General features: G+C 40.8%; 2 protein-coding genes across 4 annotated transcripts; both read left to right on the plus strand.

The window, feature by feature from the left end:
• The first annotated feature begins 6,026 nt into the window (after window positions 1-6,026).
• On the plus strand, window positions 6,027-9,538 carry aplnr2 (apelin receptor 2). Its single transcript, XM_061773182.1, has 2 exons — window positions 6,027-6,180; window positions 7,592-9,538. Exon 2 carries the CDS (start codon window positions 7,651-7,653, stop codon window positions 8,935-8,937), a length of 1,287 nt encoding a protein of 428 aa, XP_061629166.1. The 5' UTR covers window positions 6,027-6,180; window positions 7,592-7,650; the 3' UTR covers window positions 8,938-9,538.
• Window positions 9,539-10,430: 892 nt separating this feature from the next.
• On the plus strand, window positions 10,431-20,723 carry hdac10 (histone deacetylase 10). Of its 3 annotated transcripts, none has more exons than XM_061773639.1 (19): window positions 10,431-10,573; window positions 11,724-11,858; window positions 11,933-12,029; window positions 12,309-12,406; window positions 12,473-12,577; window positions 12,657-12,725; window positions 12,789-12,915; window positions 13,255-13,320; window positions 13,392-13,451; window positions 13,562-13,651; window positions 14,074-14,201; window positions 14,279-14,346; window positions 14,971-15,208; window positions 15,290-15,359; window positions 16,913-16,995; window positions 17,072-17,128; window positions 19,216-19,489; window positions 19,666-19,825; window positions 20,482-20,723. In XM_061773639.1, exons 1-19 carry the CDS (start codon window positions 10,515-10,517, stop codon window positions 20,508-20,510), a joined length of 2,013 nt encoding a protein of 670 aa, XP_061629623.1. In that variant the 5' UTR covers window positions 10,431-10,514; the 3' UTR covers window positions 20,511-20,723. The 3 variants fall into 3 exon arrangements, with proteins under 3 accessions (XP_061629623.1, XP_061629624.1, XP_061629625.1); XM_061773640.1 differs by having other exon boundaries at window positions 14,095-14,201; XM_061773641.1 differs by lacking the exon at window positions 20,482-20,723 and having other exon boundaries at window positions 19,221-19,489; window positions 19,666-19,804.
• Window positions 20,724-21,306: the final 583 nt, after the last annotated feature.

The raw sequence follows: 21,306 nt of genomic DNA on the forward strand, positions 1-21,306 counted from the left end.
TTCTGGCAGGAAAGGAGAGAAGGAGACTTGGTGGTGGAACCTCACAGTACAGGAAATCATACAAGGAAAACGGTTAGCTAAGAAGAAGTGGGACACTGAGAGGACCGAGGAGAGGCGAAAGGAATACATTGAGATGCGACACAGGGCAAAGGTAGAGGTGGCAAAGGCAAAACAAGAGGCATATGATGACATGTATGGCAGGTTGGACACTAAAGAAGGAGAAAAGTATCTCTACAGGTTGGCCAGACAGAGGGATAGAGATGGGAAAGATGTGCAGCAGGTTTAGGTGATTAAGGATAGAGATGGGAATGTGTTGATGGGGGGCGATAGTGTGCTGGACAGATGGAAAGAATACTTTGAGGACTTGATGAATAAGGAAATGATTAGTAAGGGGGGAGTTAGAAAGGCATTAAAGAGGATGAAAAATAGAAAGGCAGTTGGTCCTGATGACATTCCTATGGAGGTATGGAAGCACCTAGGAGAGGTGGCTGTGGAGTTTTTGACCAGCTTGTTCAATAGAATTCTAGCGGGTGAGAAGATGCCTGAGGAATGGAGGAAAAGTGTGCTGGTGCCCATTTTTAAGAACAAGGGTGATGTGCAGAGCTGTGGGAACTATAGAGGAAAATAAAGTTGACGAGCCACGCAATGAAGTTATGGGAAAGAGTAGTGGAGGCTAGACTCAGGACAGAAGTGAGTATTTGCGAGCAACAGTATGGCTTCATGCCTAGAAAGATGCATTATTTGCCTTGAGGGTGTTGATGGAAAAGTACAGAGGTCAGAAGGAGCTACATTGTGTCTTTGTAGATCTAGAGAAAGACTATGACAGAGTACCCAGAGAGAAACTGTGGTACTGCATGTGGAAGTCTGGAGTGGTAGAGAAGTATGTTAGAATAATACAGGACATGTATGAGGGCAAATTTTATAAAACAGTGTTTACGCCAGCCATGATGTACGGATTAGAGACAGTGGCATTGAAGAGACAACAGGAAGCAGAGCTGGAAGTGAAGATGGTGAGGTTCGCTCTCGGAGTGACCAGGTTTGATAAAATTAGAAATGACCTCATCAGAGGGACGGCCAAAGTTAGATGTTTTGGAGACAAGCTAAGAGAGAGCAGACTTTGATGGTTCGGACACATCCAGAAGAGAGAAAGTGAGTATATTGGTAAAGGGTGATGAGGATGGAGCTGCCAGGCAAGAGAGCCAGAGGAAGACCAAAGAGAAGATATGAGGGCAGTTGGTGTTTGAGAGGAGGATGGAGGAGATTACATGAAAAAGGATGACGCGCTGTGGCGATCCCTAAAGGGACAAGCCGAAAGGAAAAGATTAGTATCCTTATAATTAAACTTTTTTTTCTTCTAGAATTACCCCTCTGTTTGCATTTTGACTTACATACACATAAAAATGTGTTTTTCTAATTGGGCGGCCCTATATCCCCAATTTTGTCTATTTTCCTCTACTACCAGGAGTCAACAAAACTAATTCACCAACTTCCCCACTTGGTAGAACTCCTTTTATCAGTTTATCAGTTTCTTTTTGAAAGGGGACAATGCAATTTCATAAAACACATGAATTACACATGGTTAAAAAAGCCAGAATTAGCCAGAAGGCTAGTTTTCATCTGTCGTCCCCTGGCCATGATGTAAAAAAGCAGTAAAATACATCTACAAGACAATATAATACAGGATACATAATCAAATTATACTATTAAGAGAGAATAAAACCAGAATTTTTTTGATCATAACAAAAAAACAACATAACATACTTGTCTTTTAGTGTTGGCAGCTATAGGTGTTAACTAGCCACATTTTCAGTTTTTTTGTGAAGGCCTTGTATGTTGTAAGCAGTTTAACCTCCTCAGGTACTGAGTTCCACTCACCAGCTCTCCTCACTGACCAGGCTGACTGACTGAAAGTGCTCCTGCGCAGAGGAATGAGACAGTCACCTCTGACAGAGCCTCGAGTGACACGCTCAGAGCTGTTTCTTTGGCTGATGAACTCAGCCAGAGGAGCTGGAGCCGAATCATGCAGTACTTTATAAATCAAATTTAAATCTGCAAATATGTGAAGACTGTCCAAGTTTAAAAGACTGTATTTTTTTAAAATTGCACAGTGATGATAGTGCCTTGGTTTTTTATCCATCACTTTAATTACTTGTTTGTACAAAACTTCCAATGTTTTTTTTGCATTCTGACCAGCCTGGGACCAACTGGTTATGCAATAGTTAAAGTGACTAAGAATCATTGAATGCACGTAAATTTTTGCAGCTTCAGTTGACATTTCATTCCGAATTGCACGAAAATTTGCGAGGTTTAATTTGATATTTTTACACAATTTGTCAATATGGGCTTTAAGGGAAAGCTGTGAATCTATTATTAACCCAAGATATTTGTATTGGCTGACAATTTGCATTTTTTCTCCATTAACAAGTATGTCGGGGTCAGGTAATACTCTATTTGTTTTAGTGAAATACATGCCTACAGTTTTAGAAACGTTTAGCTGTAGACAGCACTCCTGCAACCAAGTTGTGACACAGGACATTGTATTAGTGAGTTTAGCAGCAACAGTATCTTTGGAGCGACCATGAACAAAGAAAACTGTGTCGTCTGCATACATTACGCACTCTGCTTCAGAGCAAACAGTGGGCAAATCGTTGATATAAAGACTAAATAAAAGGGGGCCTAATATCGATCCCTGAGGGACTCCAGAGGTTAGCCTAAGAGACTCTGATCTGCAGTTGTTAACTGATACAGATTGTGTTCGGTCATGCAGATATGATTCAATCCAGCTCACAGCTTTGCGAGAGAAGTTACATTTTGAGAGCTTGGTAAGAAGAACAGAGTGATTTACTGTATTGAAAGCTTTCCTGAGGTCCAAGAACACCGCCCCTACAACTCCACCCTTGTCGAGAGAAGATTTTATTTTCTCAATGAAGAGGCATGTAGCCATTTCAGTGGAATGCTTGGATCTGAAACCAAACTGCATGGCATGGAGAGATTAAATAATGGACAATCTGCTCTGACACCCATTTTTCTGCAACTTTGGAAATGGCCGGAAGAATGCTTATCGGTCGCTAGTTATTCAGAGAAGTTGAGTCACCGGATTTAAAGACAGGGGTAACAAAAGCAGATTTCCAGGCCTTTGGAAAGTGACCAGATGAAATTGAAAGATTAATGATTGAGGCAATAGGAGTAGCAAGAGTTGAACCTAGATCTTTGAGCATGCTCGTGTCCATTCCAAAAACATCCTTTGCCTTAGATGGTTTGAGTGAATGAATTAAATCGATAACTTTGGTCTCAGTAATATTTGTAATAGTAAAGAACTGCGTTGCAGACAATGCAGGGTATTCCTTCCTTTGTTTTACTGCAAACTTAGAAGAGATTTCTGACACAGATTCAATGAAGTAGTTGTTAAAAGCATCAGCCATCACTTGAGGTTCCGTCAGGATGTTTCCATTGAATTGAATTTGCATTAGTTTTGTTTTGTTATTTTGTGTATCACCCAATAGTTTTTTAATATAATTCCAGGTTATTTTTGAATTTCCCTTCGCACTATTCAGAGCAGTAATGAAAAAGTCAGCTTTAGATTTTCTTATTTCTTTCACTACCCTATTTCTCAGTGAAATAAAGTGCTGTCTATTGTATCCTGATTTGACCGACAACTTCAAGGAATGATCGCGTTCTTTCATCAGTTTCAGAATAAATGTGTTTAACCAAGGAAGGCCATTCTTTCTAGCTTTTAGTTTAATTATCCGTGTAAATTGTATAATAATTTCTTGTATTTTGTTGGCAAATTTAGAACAATCCTCATCTAAATTTTTACCAGCGAGTAATACATGCCAGTTTACTTCTTGGATAGAATTTTGGAAATTTTGTCGTTCATGTTTTGGTATCCTATTGGATTCAGTGGTGGCCAAGGGTTTGAAGCGCTTTTTATTTAATTTTCTTGTGACCATTATAAGATTGTGATCAGACAATCCTGTGAGCATATTGTATGGCTTCAAGATCCTTTCTGGCCTATTAGTAAAGGCTAGATCAATCTGAGTTCGGGTGGAGTTTGTAATTCTCGTAGGGCCATTAATAACCTCAGTCATATCCATATCATGCATAACCCTTTTCAATTTTTTCCTAACTTTGTTAACTTCCCAATTAAAATTTAGGTCACCCATTATTATCACCTCTTTTGAAAGATTGAGTTGTTTCAGTAACATTTCCAGCTTTTCATAGAAAGCGGCATTTGATGAGGGAGGCCTATAAATAACTACAAGAATAAAAGACATTTGCTGTGACAAAGAAACAGTTAGTCCAAGAAATTCTAATCCATTCTCATCTGTAACATGTATTTAATTGTGCTTTCTTCCAATTGCGCATTAGAATGAATAGAAAATTCAAACTATGGATTAGAAACATATCTCTGCTTTGTTGCTTCTCCCTCCAATGCCCAACCTTTTTCTGCACCATGGAAACGCATGTATTTGCTCTACCTTTATTTCCTTTTACACTGTTTGTGCGTGCGTGTGTTGAGTAGCCAGAGAAAAGATGGGAATGTATGTGGAAACATCTGTTCCCGTAACAACATCTCGATGCTAACATGACCTTTGCACTCCTTATTTACTGTTGCCGTATCTCGGCTGTTTACATAGCAACCCCATTCCAAGCTAGTGTAGTCGTCCATCAAGCACTGCACGGTCTGCACCTCACATGTCAATCCTTCCTCAGGGTTGTTTTACAGGATAACGTTTAAGGGCAACAGAAAAAATCTATACTGTGTGTTACAAGAATTTAGAAGTTAGAATCTTACCAGAAAATAACTTTTTATTTTCTTGATTTGGGTTATTGTTATGGTCCTAATACTCCTTTAAATAGTCATAGAGGAAAAGTGTTTTCTTGAGTTGTGTATTTTGAAGAAAAAAAATGTGAATATAAAAAAAAAAATGAAAGTTTTTATTTTCAAGGCACAGTTACAATAGATTGATTTAAATTTTTTTATTTTTTTTTAAGTTTTAACTTAAAAAGCCATTATGAAAAGTAAACGATTTTTAAAGAATATAAAAAAGCCAGGGTCACTGATGGTGTAGCGGTACACTCGCCTGACTTTGGTGCAGGCAGCGTGGGTTCAGCTCCCACTCAGCGACGGTGTGAATGTGAGTGCGAATGGTTGTCCGTGTCTATATGTGCCCTGCGACTGACTGGCGACCAGTTCAGGGTGTAGTCCGCCTTTCGCCCAAAGTCAGCTGGGATAGGCTCCAGCGTCCCGTGACCCTAACCAGGATAAGCAGTGTTGAAAATGGATGGATGGAATGGATAAAAAAGCCATGATGAGAAAAAAAATATTTGAAAATATGTTAAGATTAATCTTTAAAAAATGTATTTTGGAGGGAGTCGTGGAAAAAAATTTGAATTTTTAAAACAAAGTTGTCTTTGGAAAGGTTTTTTTTAAATTAAATGTATTTGAGATTTCTTTTACAAACGTAATTTTATTTAAATGCCCCCCCCCCCCCGAGATATTTTTTTTAAGTTAAAATTTTACCATCGATAAAAAGGCTATCAGAACAAGTAAAATCCTAGAAAAAATCTTTGTCAAATTAAACAATGAAGGTTTTATTAGTCTTTAAAGTTCAGTGTGAAAATAAACAATACATATTGACAGAGTACTGTAGAGATATTTTTTAACTATATACTTGACCATTTGGTGAGGGTAAAATATTTGGGAATGAATTCTCATGCCTCTTACACTGTAGAATGATGTCGGGTCTCAGGAGGTCCCTTTTATGGTGCTCTTGAGTGAGTGTGTTGACTTTTAGTGTTTGTCTTTTGCGTTTTGCTGCTCGGGAGAGACAATCAACAAAGTGAGCACATATTTGTATGGATGTGCATTTGGATACATTGAATTATCCTTTTGCATCTGTGTGTGTTTGCAAGCAGACTGTGGGGGGAGCTTATTGTGTCTCGTGGGAGGTGTGTGTGCTCGGGTTTGGGGGGATGTTTGCAGGTCTCGTAACTCCACTGGTGTGGTCTACTGTGAGGACAAGTGAGAGGAGGTGTGTGATTGTCTATGGGCGGGAGGGCATAGGTTGTTTATAAGACTCACCGTGCACATCTCAGAGAGAAAACTAGATAACCAAAGAGAAGCTGAATTTTCTCTGTCGCACTGGATTTTAATTCAAGCTGATGGAGTGTCTGCAGGTAAGTGATCTTCAGGTTAATTCTGCATAATAAAGCAAACCCCCTCACCCTTTCAGGATGCCTGTTACGTTAACATCTGCTTAGTATTATTTATTAATGTAATTGATAAATGATTAATCGTGTTGCCATCACTGATAGGCCGCCAAAAGCCAAAGAAGAAGAAAGGTTTGTGACTAGCAGTGAAAATTATTTCCATTTTAACATTGCAGTCATGGAAGAGGTGTAAGCCACAGTATCATAAAATAATACTAAAAGTATAATTAACTTAAGTTGGTAAAGTGGGTAGTTAAAGGGTTAATGTCCTGTTCTATTGTTATCGCACTTAACATTCTTGCTGTCACTGGTAGACCACAAAAAGCCAAAGTAAAAGCGACAAGTAACTTAAAGTATATATCATTATCTTTTTTTGTTTTGTTTTTACATTGCTAACCATCACACAAATATAAGGAGACGTTAACCACTGATAAAACCACAAAGTGAAACTACTCACCTTTGGAAAATGACTGTTTGACACAAAACCTTCCTATGTTGCAGTAAGTGACATTCCCTGTTCTCTGGTTATCATCACAGCTAATGAATCAAACCTGTGGATATAAAAAGTCTCCACACCCCTGTTCAAATACCAGTTTTTGTGTTATTAAAAAATTAGACCATTTTTTTTCACCATAATGTAACATGGCTTGTTTAACTCAATTGGGAAAAAAATAATGATAATCATGAGGGGAAGTAAAAATGAGCAACTGAGATAATGTGGCTGCACAAATGTGCATACCCTTTGAGCTGGGGATCTGGCAGTGCTCAGAATTAACCAATCACATCCAACACATTAAATAGTTTAAATGGCCTTGGTTTCATCGGACCATAATACATTTTCCCACGTTTCGGAAGTTTTGTGATGATCCAAGGTTTAACGTTTTGCCCATAATTCCAAAAGGTATGTTTAGCACAAGCTCAACACTGCTCATCATCAAAAGAATACCATACCTAAAGTGATGCATGGTGGTGGCAGCATTATGCTTTGGACCTGTTTTTCTTCAGATGGAACTGGGGTCTTAGGTGGAAGGAGTTACATACAGTTCGAAATAGCAGATAGTGTTAGTACAAAAACTACAGGTTGTAAAAGCCTACTAGAACAGCTGAACTTTTTGGTGGGTAATCACTTTAAACAGTGGCAGGTGTGTGTTGTCTCCCATTTAACATAAGTTCGAATGTGACAAGTTAATTCTGAACACAGCCACATCTCAGTTATAAAAGGGTGTGCACACTTTTGCAACCATATCTACATCAGCTCTCCCAATAACCTCGGCCAGACCACACCCCTGTGTAAAAAAAAAAAGTCTGTTTTAAAAGCTGATTAAAGACGTGACAAAGCTGATGAACTAATGTTTCTACAAACTTTGTGCTTGCATAGATCAGCAGATCAAAGCCGAGAAGAGCAAACATCTAATCCGAGTTTGAAAAACCTTTTAAATGGAGTCCAACATGTCAGATGCAGAGTCCTTAACCTCCCCTTCGCCTTCTCCTTTCTTCCAATGCGACTACACCGACTGGTCTCCCTCCTTCTCCATCATTCCGTCCGTCTACATGCTAGCCTTTGTGCTGGGTTGCCTAGGCAACAGTCTGGTGCTGTGGGCCTACTTGGACCGAGCCGACAGGAAGAGAAGTCATCCCGCAGGATTTCTGAGGCCCTGTTGCCGAACCGACCAGAAGGATTGTAGGTATCCGTCCAGAAGAAACACTTCCTCCAGCTCCTCCTCCTCGTCTGCCGGGACCCCGTGCCCGTCCCGCTCCCTAACAGACTCTCTGATAGCCAGCTTAGCTTTAGCAGACCTCTGCTTCCTGGTGACCCTTCCCCTGTGGGCTGCGTACACGGCCCTGGGGTACCACTGGCCGTTCGGGCAGACGTTGTGCCAGCTCAGCAGCTTCCTCACTGCCCTCAACATGTACGCCAGCATCTTCAGCCTGAGCGTGCTCAGTGTGGAGCGCTATTGGGTCCTGACCGGACACCCGCGTCGCCGGCCCTCCACCCGGGCTCCGAGGGCGCTGGCGGGATTGTGGGTGTTGGCCGGGTTCCTGGCGCTGCCCGCCTTGCTGCTGCGCTCCGTCCAGGTGGCCGATTGGGCGGATGAGTCAGGTTCTATAGCGTGCCAGATGGACTACTCCATGCTGATCAGAGACGAGCCGGACGAGGACGAGAGAGAGCGTGCCCAGATGTGGTGGGCGGCGGTCCTGAGCCTCAAGTCCACGCTGCTTGGCTTCCTGTTGCCCCTCGTCGTCCTGCTGGTGTGCTACTGTTCCCTGGCCCGCCTCCTCAGCAGACACTTTGGCCGCGGGCCTCGACCTGACCCCCGGCGCCAGCGTAGGCTACTCAGGGTCATCGTGACTCTGGTGTTGGCCTTCTTCCTGTGCTGGCTGCCTCTGCACGTCAACAAGACTTTGTCGCTGCTCCTGGAGTTCGGGTTCCTGCCGTACTCCTGCGCCTTGGATCAGATCCTGCTGGCGGCGTACCCGTACGTCACCTGCGTGGCCTACCTAAACTCCTGCCTCAACCCGCTGCTCTACGCCGCCTGCGACCAGTCCTTCCGGAAGAGATGCAGGCAGACGCTCCTGCAGCTGTGCGGAGCACGGAGGAGAAAGGAAATGGAACGAAGGGAGGCGCAGAAGGAGGACCAGGAGGGGAGCTTAGACGGCCCTACGAGAACACAGGAGGAAACGGCAGACAAAACGCAGGAGGCAGAGATGGTCACTGAACAGTGAGCGGAAACAGCCAAGATCTAAAGCAGTCCATTTCATTTATATAGCACCAATTCACAACAAAAATTGTCTCAAGGCACTTTAAACATTGAGCATGTCAAGAACCACACTCCTCTTACAAAGGCACAGCCAGAGAATATTCTGTCGGGTGGCCAACATTTTGATGATGCCTCTCGAAAAAAAACAGACGCCACCAGGGGTGCAAATGGTATCGTTCACGTTCTTTCTTGGTGTCTTGTAGCTCTTTATAGATGCGCCGCCTCTCAAAGAAACACAACTCTGGACAAAAACATACAATGGGGTGGCCATCGGGGTTGGCCATGGGCACCCCAGCCCTCTCTTTGGCTCCGCCCCTGTTCTCATACATTTAAAAAAAAACTGAAAACTAACAAATGAACCCCACATGAGCAAGAACTTTGCAACAGAGGCAAGGACAAACTCTTTCTATGGAAGAAAACTCAAACAGAACCCTCTCTGTCTCAGGAACACCAATAATGTCACTGGGTCAATTTGACCAGAGGCGTGTTTGAGCATCTCCAAGTGTCAGAGACCTCCCCCCCCCCACCCCACCTACCCCCCCCCCCCAAAAAAAAACCCCAATAAACATTGCGTATACAGTATCTAAATATTAAATTAAATTGCAAATATAAAATTAAGTATTATACAGAAAATATACATTGTTTATCAGTGTAAATGTATCCTTTTTTTTTTTTAAATATTACTTTGCACTCTATTTTTTGTATGAAAAATAAAATGGTGTGAACTCACAGATGCCTTGAGAATGTCTTTGTTTTGTTTATATTAATGAATTGTATTGAGAACACATGGAATAGTGATTACAGCGCAGTATTTTCAAGAAGCTGTTCCAGTCTAGTTTCAATATAAAATGTAGTAATAAAGCTGACAAAATACCCTCACAATGTGCATGTTAATAGTATTTTTTTATTTTACATTTGTTTTATTTAATTGCATTATAGTATATTAATATTGAATATCTACTTTAGTTATATATTTTGTATACATATTATGTAATAATAGTCTTTATATGTTTTATGAATATCTTAAGTACTGTAATTAGATTATATTACACGTAATATAATTAATGTGAATCATGTATTCTTATTTTGAATGTACTGTATATACAGTATACATTATATTTATATTATGATTTTATGATTGCCCGCGACCCAAGTGAGGAGAAGCGGCTCAGAAAATGGATGGATGGATGGATTTTATGATTATATTTTGTGTATACGTGGTATTTATATTGTATTTAAATTATTTAATTTTTAAGAGTCTCGGCAAATAGAAATTGGTGAGAATGGCCTAATTAAAATTTAAAAAGTGAAAAATCAATAAACAAATTCAACACAAAAAACTACAATCACAATATAAATTGTATTGTTATTACATTTTAAAATTAAGAGGGTTTTTTTAAATTACAAAAACATTTGCTGCAAAAGGCAGTACCGTTTAATTTTCACAGGAGGCGCTGTGACCCTTCATAGCGGTCATGGAAGGTTTTGCCTGGCTGTCTTCAAGTTTTTCCCTCCCTGCAGACATTAAACAGCGCTCCCAAGATGGAAACAGCCTTAGTTTACGACGAGGAGATGACTCGCTACAAACTGCTGTGGTTAGAGTAAGTGCGAGGTGACAAATAAACCGCCATTTAGCTAGGCGAACAAGTCTGTATGGAAACTTTGCTATGTGTAGCTAATAATTTACTGCTGGTCGCTATGGTCCACAAACACAACATAACATAATGAATGACTGACGGATTTTTATTTTTATTTTCCCCACGGAGCTTTATTTAGTTAGCCGGATCTTTGATTAAAATGACATTACAGTTTAAAATGCAGCGCTAATCTGTGTGTTTTTGTATTGTTTTTTTTTTTTAACAAGCGTACCTTTACTAAAATAACGCATTGTTCATGCTGTAGTGGAAAATGTTTAGAGTTGGTGTTGCTGGTCGGATTAGTTTGGTTGGTGCACCCTAATGGAAACCCTATTTTTCAATGTTATTAATATTATTTTTTTTACAAAAGATAATGTATTTTTTTTAGTTGTAGTAAAATTTTAAATGCACGTGTGTTACATGGACATAATTGTCCGGTGTTATGTTTATACTGTTTAGGTTAACTTGTTTGTGTCAGTACGTTGTTGCTGGTCGGTTTATCTAAGCACGTGTACCAAATCGTAACATTGCCCCAACGATCCCTTTTTTTTTTTTTTTTTTGCATAGGTAAATATTATTATTATTATTATTATATTATTTATGGTGTACATTTTTTTTCTTTTTGATTCATAACTTTGAAATAAGATGAAAAAAACTGCTGCGACAAAAACAATCTAAAAATAAAATTATAAGAATATTCATATAATATGTAGAGGTGCATATTGATGAATTATAATACTGTAAAAAAAATCAGTAATTCAATTCAGAAATTGATATTCACTGCACATTGAGTGTAATATTTCATGGATCTTTTTATTATAGAATTTTGATGATTACAGCTCACTGTCACAGCTAATGAAAACCCAACATTCACATTCTCAGGAAATTTCAATATTACTTACTTAAAAATTATTTTTAGTGTTTAGAGAGAGAGAGATTTTATTTTTTTAAAAATATTATTATGGAGTATTTTATTTGAATCCTTTAATTATACCACACAAGGATATTCAGTTTACACTCAGCAAAGACATTTTTTTTTTTTTACAATCCCCTTGACCAATGATGTGTGTCTAATCCTGAAATTCAAACTTTAATTATAAAAATCCACTTCCAGTCCAGATTGTGAAATTGAGAGACCCGAGCGTCTGACAGCGAGTCACGAAGCGTTGGTCAGGAGCGGCCTGGCTGCTCGATGTGTCTCTATCCCTGTCCGGCAGGCCACGGACGCCGACATTCTCCTGATTCACAGGTGAGTCCTGAGCCCACAATGTTCAAATGTTGTTTATGATTCCCTTTTTAAGAACTACCAAAATGTTGTTCTAGCGAGGAGTACCTGGAGGCAGTGAAGAAGACCCCATACATGACTCTGGAAGACCTGAGAGAGTTCACCTTGCAATATGGAGCCGTCTACTTCCACCCAGTTAGTGGGACTTAGTGTTTACCTGCTATATCGTGGTTCATCGTTTGCGCCCCTGCTGAGTTGCAGATTTTTTGAACCGATTGTGTTTTTATGGGTTTTTACAATATAATTACTGTAATGCCCTCGCATGTGGGAAAAGACAGCCACAGATGCAAGTGCGCTTTTCGGCCGTTTATCGAACACACGGAAAACAGTTCCAAGTTCACTATAGTTCCAAGTCATTCTAGCAGCCATTTATAGTAGTCAAAGACCATAGGTTGCTTCTACTTTATGCTACAGAACAGCTATCACTGTGCGACGCTGGCAGTGGGAGCCGCACTGCAGCTGGTCGACGGCGTGATGACCGGGAGGGTGAGAAACGGCATAGCTCTAGTCAGGTAAGAACTTTTAGGCCATCTCTCTGTTGAATTTGCACGCATAACCATATCTTTTATTCTCAATAGACCCCCAGGGCACCACAGCATGCGCAGTGCAGCCAGTGGTTTCTGCGTGTTCAACAACGTGGCCATAGCAGCCAAATATGCCCAGCAAAAGTATGGCATTCAAAGGTAGCGTGGCTACAGAGAGAAATGCACACCTGTGTAATTTCTTCATACTTTGTTTAAATTTGTTTGGTTTTCTTTTCAGAGTGCTGATAGTTGACTGGGACATACATCATGGTCAAGGAGTGCAGTATGCCTTTGAGGACGACCCAAGGTGTGTACATTTACTAAGTTTCTGTATATTTTATCATAATTTTAAATTGGTTTCCTTCCACAGCGTGCTTTATTTATCTTGGCACCGTTACGAACATCAGAAATTCTGGCCTGAGCTCAGAGAATCAGACTATGACAGTGTTGGCAAGGACAAAGGTGCTGGCTTCAATATAAATGTACCTTGGAACAAGGTCAGTGGCACGCAAAATCTGCTAACCTGTGGAAGCTCACTCCATTCACTTTCCAGTCTGTTTTGTTGATGTACTGTGTACATATAATATTGCTATTTGTAAAAATGCAACAAAAGCTACTATTTTCTACTGTAAAATGGTCCTGCGCCAGTTGTTGCTATAAAGCCTGCTAATTTCTCCTGCCTGGGGAATCTCACTCAGTTAGTCTTTTGGTACATACGATATTGCAATACTTTAACAAATATTAGTATTTTCTAGCTCAAAATAGTCCACTTTCCACCAGTCTTTGTTGTCAAAACCTTGTGTGCATTATTGTGTTTGTGAAATTCCTATTTCCAGGTCGGCATGCAGAATGGTGACTATCTTGCCGTCTTCTGTCACGTCCTTCTGCCAGTCGCCTACGAGGTGAGACAAATTCAACGAAAGTAACAGACACAAAGTGCTCGTTGACTGAACTCTACTGACTCTTGTCGCAGTTTTGCCCAGACTTGGTGTTGGTGTGTGCAGGCTTTGACTCTGCCATCGGTGACCCAGAGGTACACAACTACATTTTGCTGTGCCATCAATTTGGGTTATACTGTATGTAGCCATTTTACCTATCCAGTGGCCTTACTATTGTTCTTACTGTAGCTTTAATATTTTCCAGGGTGAAATGTGTGCCACCCCTGAAATCTTTGCCCACCTCACCCACCTGCTGATGAACCTCGCTGGGGGGAAACTATGTGCAGTGCTGGAGGTCTGATTATCTATCTATCTATCTATCTATCTATCTATCTATCTGTCTATCTGTCTGTCTGTCTGTCTGTCTATCTATCTATCTATCTATCTATCTATCTATCTATCTATCTATCTATCTGTCTATCTGTCTATCTGTCTGTCTGTCTGTCTGTCTGTCTATCTATCTATCTATCTATCTATCTATCTATCTATCTATCTATCTATCTATCTATCTATCTATCTATCTATCTATCTATCTATCTATCTATCTATCTATCTATCCTAATCTACCATCCATCCATTCTAATCTAGCTAGATCGCTACCTGGCTAGCTAGTTAGCTATCTGGGTAGCTAACTAGGTTTGAGGTCAGATATCAATCTATCCATCCATCCATCATCCATCCATCCAGCCATCATTGAACATGTGAACCTTTTGACAGCATCCTGCAAACATTTTCCAGGGAGGATACAACTTGACTTCACTCAGCCAGTCCGTGTGTGTCACAGTTCAAACTCTGCTCGGATATCCAGCGCCCCGGCCCGCTGACCTGCAAGGCCCCTGTCAGAGGTTCAGCCGCACCGTGTCGCCGATCAATGAGTTTGTGTACGACGCCCTTACTTCGAGTGGAACTGCTTCTCTTTCAGCGCACTCGAGTCCATTCAGTGTGTTCGCGCAGCTCATCGGAAGTACTGGTCCTGCTTCAAACATGCAGGTATTACTGGACTGACAAGTAGCTCATTTTAAATACAGTTCTTGTTTAGACAAACTTGATTACCGTTCAAGGGGAATTAATGACACTACTCACTGTTGACTCTTTTTTTTTTAAACACACATCAAGTATTAGCATTGCCCATCTTGTGCTAATTTGTACAGTATCTCCCAAACGTGAGTACACCCTTCACATTTTTGTAAATATATTATTTTATATTTACATGGGACAATTCTAAATAAAGGACACTTTGCTACGGTATAAAACAGTGTACAGCTTGTATAACACAATTGTTGTCCACCCAAAGTAACTCAGCACACAACCATTTATGTCTAAACCGCTGGCAACAAAAGTGAGGAGACCCATAACTGACATTAGTTTCCAGCAGTGTCTTAACCCTCTTGAGTATGGAGTTTTTTTTTTTTTTTTTAGGATAACCCAGATATGCTCAATAGGATTTGGGTCTAGAGACATGCACCTTTACCCTCAGTGTCTCCAGCAGGGAAACCATAACTGCGATGTGGCCCATGATGCAAACAAGTTTGACACCCTTGGTTTGACACTTTATTGGTAAACCTCAATTTATTTTACAACCTTTTGTTATGTTTTTTGTGTGCTTTTCTCCAGCTGAAGCACCCCCCTCAGACATCAGCACGAAGCGCATCAAGCTGGAAGAAAAAGGAAGAGAAGAAAAGCTGCAAAGGGGAGAAGGAGTTGAAAGCAAAGACGGCGTAACGTGGCCGGAGCCTCAGAAGTGTGTCCCGCCTCCAGTACGCACCGCGGTGGTAATCCCCGAGGACGTAGCTTCTCCCGAAGGATGCAAACGCTTCAGCTTGTCCGAGCATGCCGACTCACTCTCAGCCGAGTGCGATTCTCTCTTTGTTTCTTTGAGTTTCAAAATTGACCACCTTAATAACCCTCATTTTCTTTCTCTCTCTCCAACCAGAGAGGACTTTGATGATGATGCTGTTATGTCCAGTCTAACTGCACTTGTCGGGAAAATGGAGAATAACGAGGTAGTCAGAACATACTGTATTTTTTAAAACTGTGCATCATAATACCTTTATTAGATAGGTACTTTATTCATCCCATGAGGGAAATTAAATAGAAATGAAAAAAAGTGAACAATATATATTTGTTTATTTTCGATTTCAATTCTTAATTGTCATAAAAGTAGAAAAACAATTTAACTGTTAATTGTAATTACAAATGTGAAGGGTGCCTTGTGTTTCTGCTCTCTAAGAATTGGTTATTGTTGCACACATGTCTAAAAGAAGTTTAAGGTAACGCTACACAGGGAACACCTGAAAAGTATTCAGTTTGATTTACCAAGATGAAAGCCTAAAAGACGATAACATTACCCTTACATTCGCCGTTCCAAGGTCTTAAAAACAAAATAAACAACATTGCTCTGTTTTCAATAAACCCCCGCTATTTTGCGATTCAGTATTCGTGGTCCCGGTATTTCACGTTCTTTTTTGTAAGTGTTATTACAGTTGTTACTCAATTTTTTTTTTAATACTGTTTGTACAATATTTTTGTGTTATCCATTGCTCCTACTCTCTCTTTCTCTCTCTCTCCCCTCTCTCTCTTTCAATATATTATATGTTTTTTAATGTGTGTGTATTGATTTAAAAGTGTGTTTAAAGACCTTTAAAAAAATTAAGTACCATAAATGTTATTAAAAACATGCCTAGGGTGTATTTTCATAGGGTATTTCTATTTCACAGATTTTCACTTCTCGCAGGGCGGTCAGGAACGTAACCCCTGTGATGGAGGGAGTTTACTGTATTTTCTTTATAAAGTATTTGTAATGGCGGCACGGTGGCCGACTGGTTAGAGTGTCTGCCTCACAGTTCTTAGGACCCGGATTCAATCCCCGGCCCCGCCTGTGTGGAGTTTGCATGTTCTCCCCGTGCCTGCGGGGGTTTTCTCCAGGGTTTCCCGTTTCCTCCCTCATCCCAAAAACATGCATGCTAGGTTAATTGAAGGCTCTAAATTGCCCGTAGATGTGAATGTGAGTGTGAATGGTTGTTTGTTTCTATGTGCCCTGTGATTGGCTGGCAACCAGTTCAAGGTGTACCCCACCTCCTGCCCGGAGATAACTGGGATAGGCTCCAGCGCTCCTGCGACCCTTGTGAGGATAAGCGGCTCAGAAAATGGATGGATGGATGGAACTATTTGTAATTAGTATGCAATCACTGTAAACCAAATAATATTTTTGAAATGTTTTTTATATTTTATTTTCATACAGGATGTTTTAAAAACTCTAAATCGTCCATGCGTGTGAATGTGAGTGTGAATACTTGTTTGTCCATATGTGATCTGCCTCTCACCCACAAATGAGCTGGGATAGGCTCCAGGTCACCCGCCACCCTTATGAGGACAAGCGTTATAGAAAATGGATGAATGGAAGATTGAGCCAACTCATTGTCATATGTAGTGAGGTGGCCTTAAATTTGGATTCCCTCAACACAACACTCTACCTTTGATAAGTGGATAAAATTAGGGGCTAAGACTTGCAGTTGAGCCGCACTGCCTTTCCTGACATTCTCTTGGCCCTGCCCAGATCTGCAATGGATTGGCCTTGGTAGGTGACATCTCCATGGCGATGGCGCCCGTCATCCGGCACGCAACTGCTCTCAAACAGCGGTAAAACAAAGTGGATCTAGCTGTAACTGGATTATAACTAGCAATCAAAGCAAGTTGTTTCTTCCTTTCCGCGCAGTGTTTTGGTTGTATGTGTTGGAGGCACTGGAGTCCTGAGTCACCTGCCAGAAGATGGGTGAATATTATTCCTACTTTTTTATACAGTGTTCCCCACACCATACTATGCAGTTTATTGTGATCTTTTATAGTATACTTCCTTACTGTCGTGCCCTTGCATGTGGAAAAAGGGAGTCCCATTCGCCAATGTACAACCCCAATTCCAATGAAGTTGGGACGTTGTGTGAAACATAAATAAAAACAGAATACAATGATTTACAAATCATGTTCAACCTATATTTAATTGAATACGCTACAAAGACAAGATATTTAATGTTCAAACTGATAAACTTGATTGGTTTTAGCAAATAATCATTAACTTAGAATTTTATGGCTGCAACACGTTCCAAAAAAGCTGGGACAGTTGGCAAAAAAGTTGAGGAATGCTCATCAAACCCCTGTTTGGGACATCCCACAGGTGAACAGGCTAATTGGGAACAGGTGGGTGCCACGATTGGGTATAAAAGGAGCTTCCCTGAATTGTTCAGTCATTCACAAGCAAAGATGGGGCGAGGTTCACCTCTTTGTAAACAAGTGCGTGAGAAAATAGTCGAACAGTTTAAGGACAATGTTCCTCAACGTACAATTGCAAGGAATTTAGGGATTTCATCATCTACGGTCCATAATATCGTCAAAAGGTTCAGAGAATCTGGAGAAATCATTGCATGTAAGCGGCAAGGCCGAAAACCAACATTGAATGCCCGTGACCTTCGATCCCTCAGGCGGCACTGCATCAAAAACCAACATCAATGTGTAAAGGATATCACCACATGGGCTCAGGAACACTTCAGAAAACCAATGTCAGTAAATACAGTTCGGCGCTACATCCGTAAGTGCAACTTGAAACTCTACAATGCAAAGCAAAAGCCATGTATCAACAACGCCCAGAAACGCCGCCGGCTTCTCAGGGCCCGAGCTCATCTAAGATGGACCGATGCAAAGTGGAAAAGTGTTCTGTGGTCTGACGAGTCCACATTTCAAATTGTTTTGGGAAATTGTTGACGTCGTGGCCAAAGAGAAAAAGAACCATCTGGACTGTTATGGACGCAAAGTTCAAAATCTAGCATCTGTGTTGGTAAGGGGCTGTGTTAGTGCCAATGGCATGGGTAATTTACACATCTGTGAAGGCACCATTAATGCTGAAAGGTACATACAGGTTTTGGAGAGACATGCTGCCATCCAAGCAACGTCTTTTTCATGGACGCCCCTGCTTATTTCAGCAAGACAGTGCCAAACCACATTCTGCACGTGTTACAACAACGTGGCTTCGTAGTAAAAGAATGCGGGTACTAGACTGGCCTGCCTGCAGTCCAGACCTGTCTCCCATTGAAAATGTGTGGCGCATTATGAAGCATAAAATACGACAACGAAGACCCCAGACGGCTGAACATCTGAAGCTGCACATCAAGCAAGAATGGGAAAGAATTCCACCTACATAGCTTCAACAATTAGTGTCTTGAATTCCCAAACGTTTATTGAATGTTGTTAAAAGAAAAGGTGATGTAACACAGTGGTAAACATGACCCTGTCCCAGCTGTTTTGGAACATGTTGCAGCCATAAAATTCTAAGTTAATGATTATTTGCTAAAAACAAAGTTTATCAGTTTGAACATTAAATATATTGTCTTTGTTGTGTATTCAATTAAATATAGGTTGAACATGATTTGCAAATCATTGTACAACAGAACAGTAAAACAAGCACATTCATACACGAGCTGCTGTTGGCCACAGCTCAGACCCAGGCACTCGCACGCTGACTCGCCAACTTTGCACACCACCTCACCAGGCTTCGCCTCTTAAAGGCACATAGAGTATCTAACATCGACACTACAATATGTACAGTATTTTATATACATTTTGTGCTTGGAACTGTTTGTGTGTGTTCAAATACATTTACAGTGTGCTTCAAAAGACTGTTTTAAAAAGTGTAAATGTCTTTGGGAGGGGTAAAACTATGAGGAAAATGCTTTTTTTTTTTATATGATCTCTATCTTACACAAATTTTCACAGTGACCAGGTGGGTCTGAAACGTATTCCTGCGATGGACAGAGGGTTTCACTGTATAATGAAGTGTTAAAACATGTTCATGACATGGTCGTCTTTCAGCACAGCTCTTGCGGTGCACGTCAGCAAGGAAGCGCCGGAGGAGCCCCAGCTCAAACACTACATACCTGTGCGTCTGAAGAATGGCTGCGGACACACGTCGGGGTTGGCGCAGGCCACATTCGGCCTCCTCCTACCTCTCGCCTACGAGTACGACCCCGCTCTGGTGCTGCTGGCGCGAATGCCGGGCACAGACGGTGCCAGCGACTGTGCGTGGCAGCAGTTGGTCGGCCTGCTGCAGGGCTTGGCTCGGGGTCGCATGCTTGTTCTCATACAGGTGAAGAGATTAGGCTGGTCTTCACAATGCAACAGTAGAGAGATGGATAGCTCCACTGAATATATGTAGAGCATTTAGAAATATGATTATAAATGCTTTGTTATAGATGACTAGTTATACCGCAAGGAAAATGTTTGACTGGCATTGTTAAAATTTACTTATTGCTTCAATTTTAGAGAGATGACAAGGCTTTGGTCAGCCCAACGTCGGCCTCCCTGTCTGGGAGTCCCTTGCCCTGTCTGGGGCGACTTCCTGCTCCACTAGCGGAAGATGTTGAGGCACTGGAGCGATTGAGACGCCGACTTCAAGTCGACTGGCTGCTGCTGCGGACCTCAGGTGAATGAAAAATAACCGTCAGCCACAATTTTAGGTACACCTGCCTAATCCATACAACTCACTCAACTTTATTTCCAGAGGAAAAATAAAGAAAGGCAGCTGTACCAGAGTACTGTGCATAATAAAAATCAAACATAAGACCTAAAACTCGATAAGTAGAGACAAACTCATTTGCACAGCGGCACAAGGTGTGCTCAGTTACTGTCGTACTGTTTTATTTTTCATACAAATATTTACTGCAATTATGACTACTAGTGTGGGTTAATGGTAGATTACTATGCATTCTGACTTAAGTCGTTTTTATTCTCGCTGTGTTAAATTAGTACAATAAATCAGAATAAAATTGTAAATACATCTTAAATATTATTTTGAATATTTCTTTATATCCTGCATTTATGTGTGTGTATATATATATATATATATATATATATATCAATTGTATTACTTGTTTAACAAATGAATTTATTCACTTGTTTTAATTTCAATTCAAATTAAAATAAATGAATAAATTTGCTATGTTGTAATTTTGACACTTTTTAATTTTTATTAAAATTGTACATATTATCCTATGTATTTTATATTGAAAACTATTGTTTTGTATTTTTATTTTTATTTAACAAAATGTGTTTTGTTGTCCTCTTTTCCTATTAAAACAGCACAAAAAAGTGGAGGCGAGGACAACTGAAGCTTCAATATGAATGTCCCGTCCATTCATTTTCATCCCACACAAGCACAAAGGGAACATACAAACGCCAACCCTGAACTGTTCGCCGGCCAACTTATCGAGGAAGGCACTTATAGACAAACAACCATTCACACTCACATTCACACTAATGGAAAATCTTTCTTCACTCTTCCCAACATGCACGTTTTTGTAATAAACTTCAAAATCCTACGAGCTGAGACTCGAGTATGGGACTTATTGACAGTGCACTACTCCGCCAAGCTGATTTGTATACCAAATTAAAATACGTCACATGAATTCCATCATGTGTCTGCCTGGTGGTCCCAAATTTTGGAGGACACATCAGGACAAACCGCATGTGTAGTTCCACATCGCGCCTATTGGGGGCGCTGTGAACCGACGCACCGCTCCATGTGATTCACATTAGTCGCTCCTGCTTATCTGCCCTTGACTTGGCCGGCGTGTGTGTGTGTGTGTGTGTGTGTGTGTGTGTGTGTGTGTGTGTGTGTGTGTGTGTGTGTGTGTGCGCGTGCGCGCGTGCTTGCCCAGTTCCCCGATTGTCATCACAATCGCGTGTGTGAGAAAGACACGCGCACACACAGTGTGGAAGATGTCCGCCAGCTCGCAGTCGGTCAAAAGCAAAAAGGACGAGTCCTTTCTGGGCAGACTGGGGGGCACGTTGGTTCGGAGGAAGAAAGCTAAAGAAGGCAAGTCATTTATTTGCATTATACATTGTCCCACACGCACACATTTTATTCTAATAATAGACCTTGTTTTGTTTTCCGTTTTCGTTGAT

The sequence above is a fragment of the Phyllopteryx taeniolatus genome, chromosome 5 (assembly GCF_024500385.1).
Source record: "Phyllopteryx taeniolatus isolate TA_2022b chromosome 5, UOR_Ptae_1.2, whole genome shotgun sequence".
Classification (NCBI taxonomy): domain Eukaryota; kingdom Metazoa; phylum Chordata; class Actinopteri; order Syngnathiformes; family Syngnathidae; genus Phyllopteryx; species Phyllopteryx taeniolatus.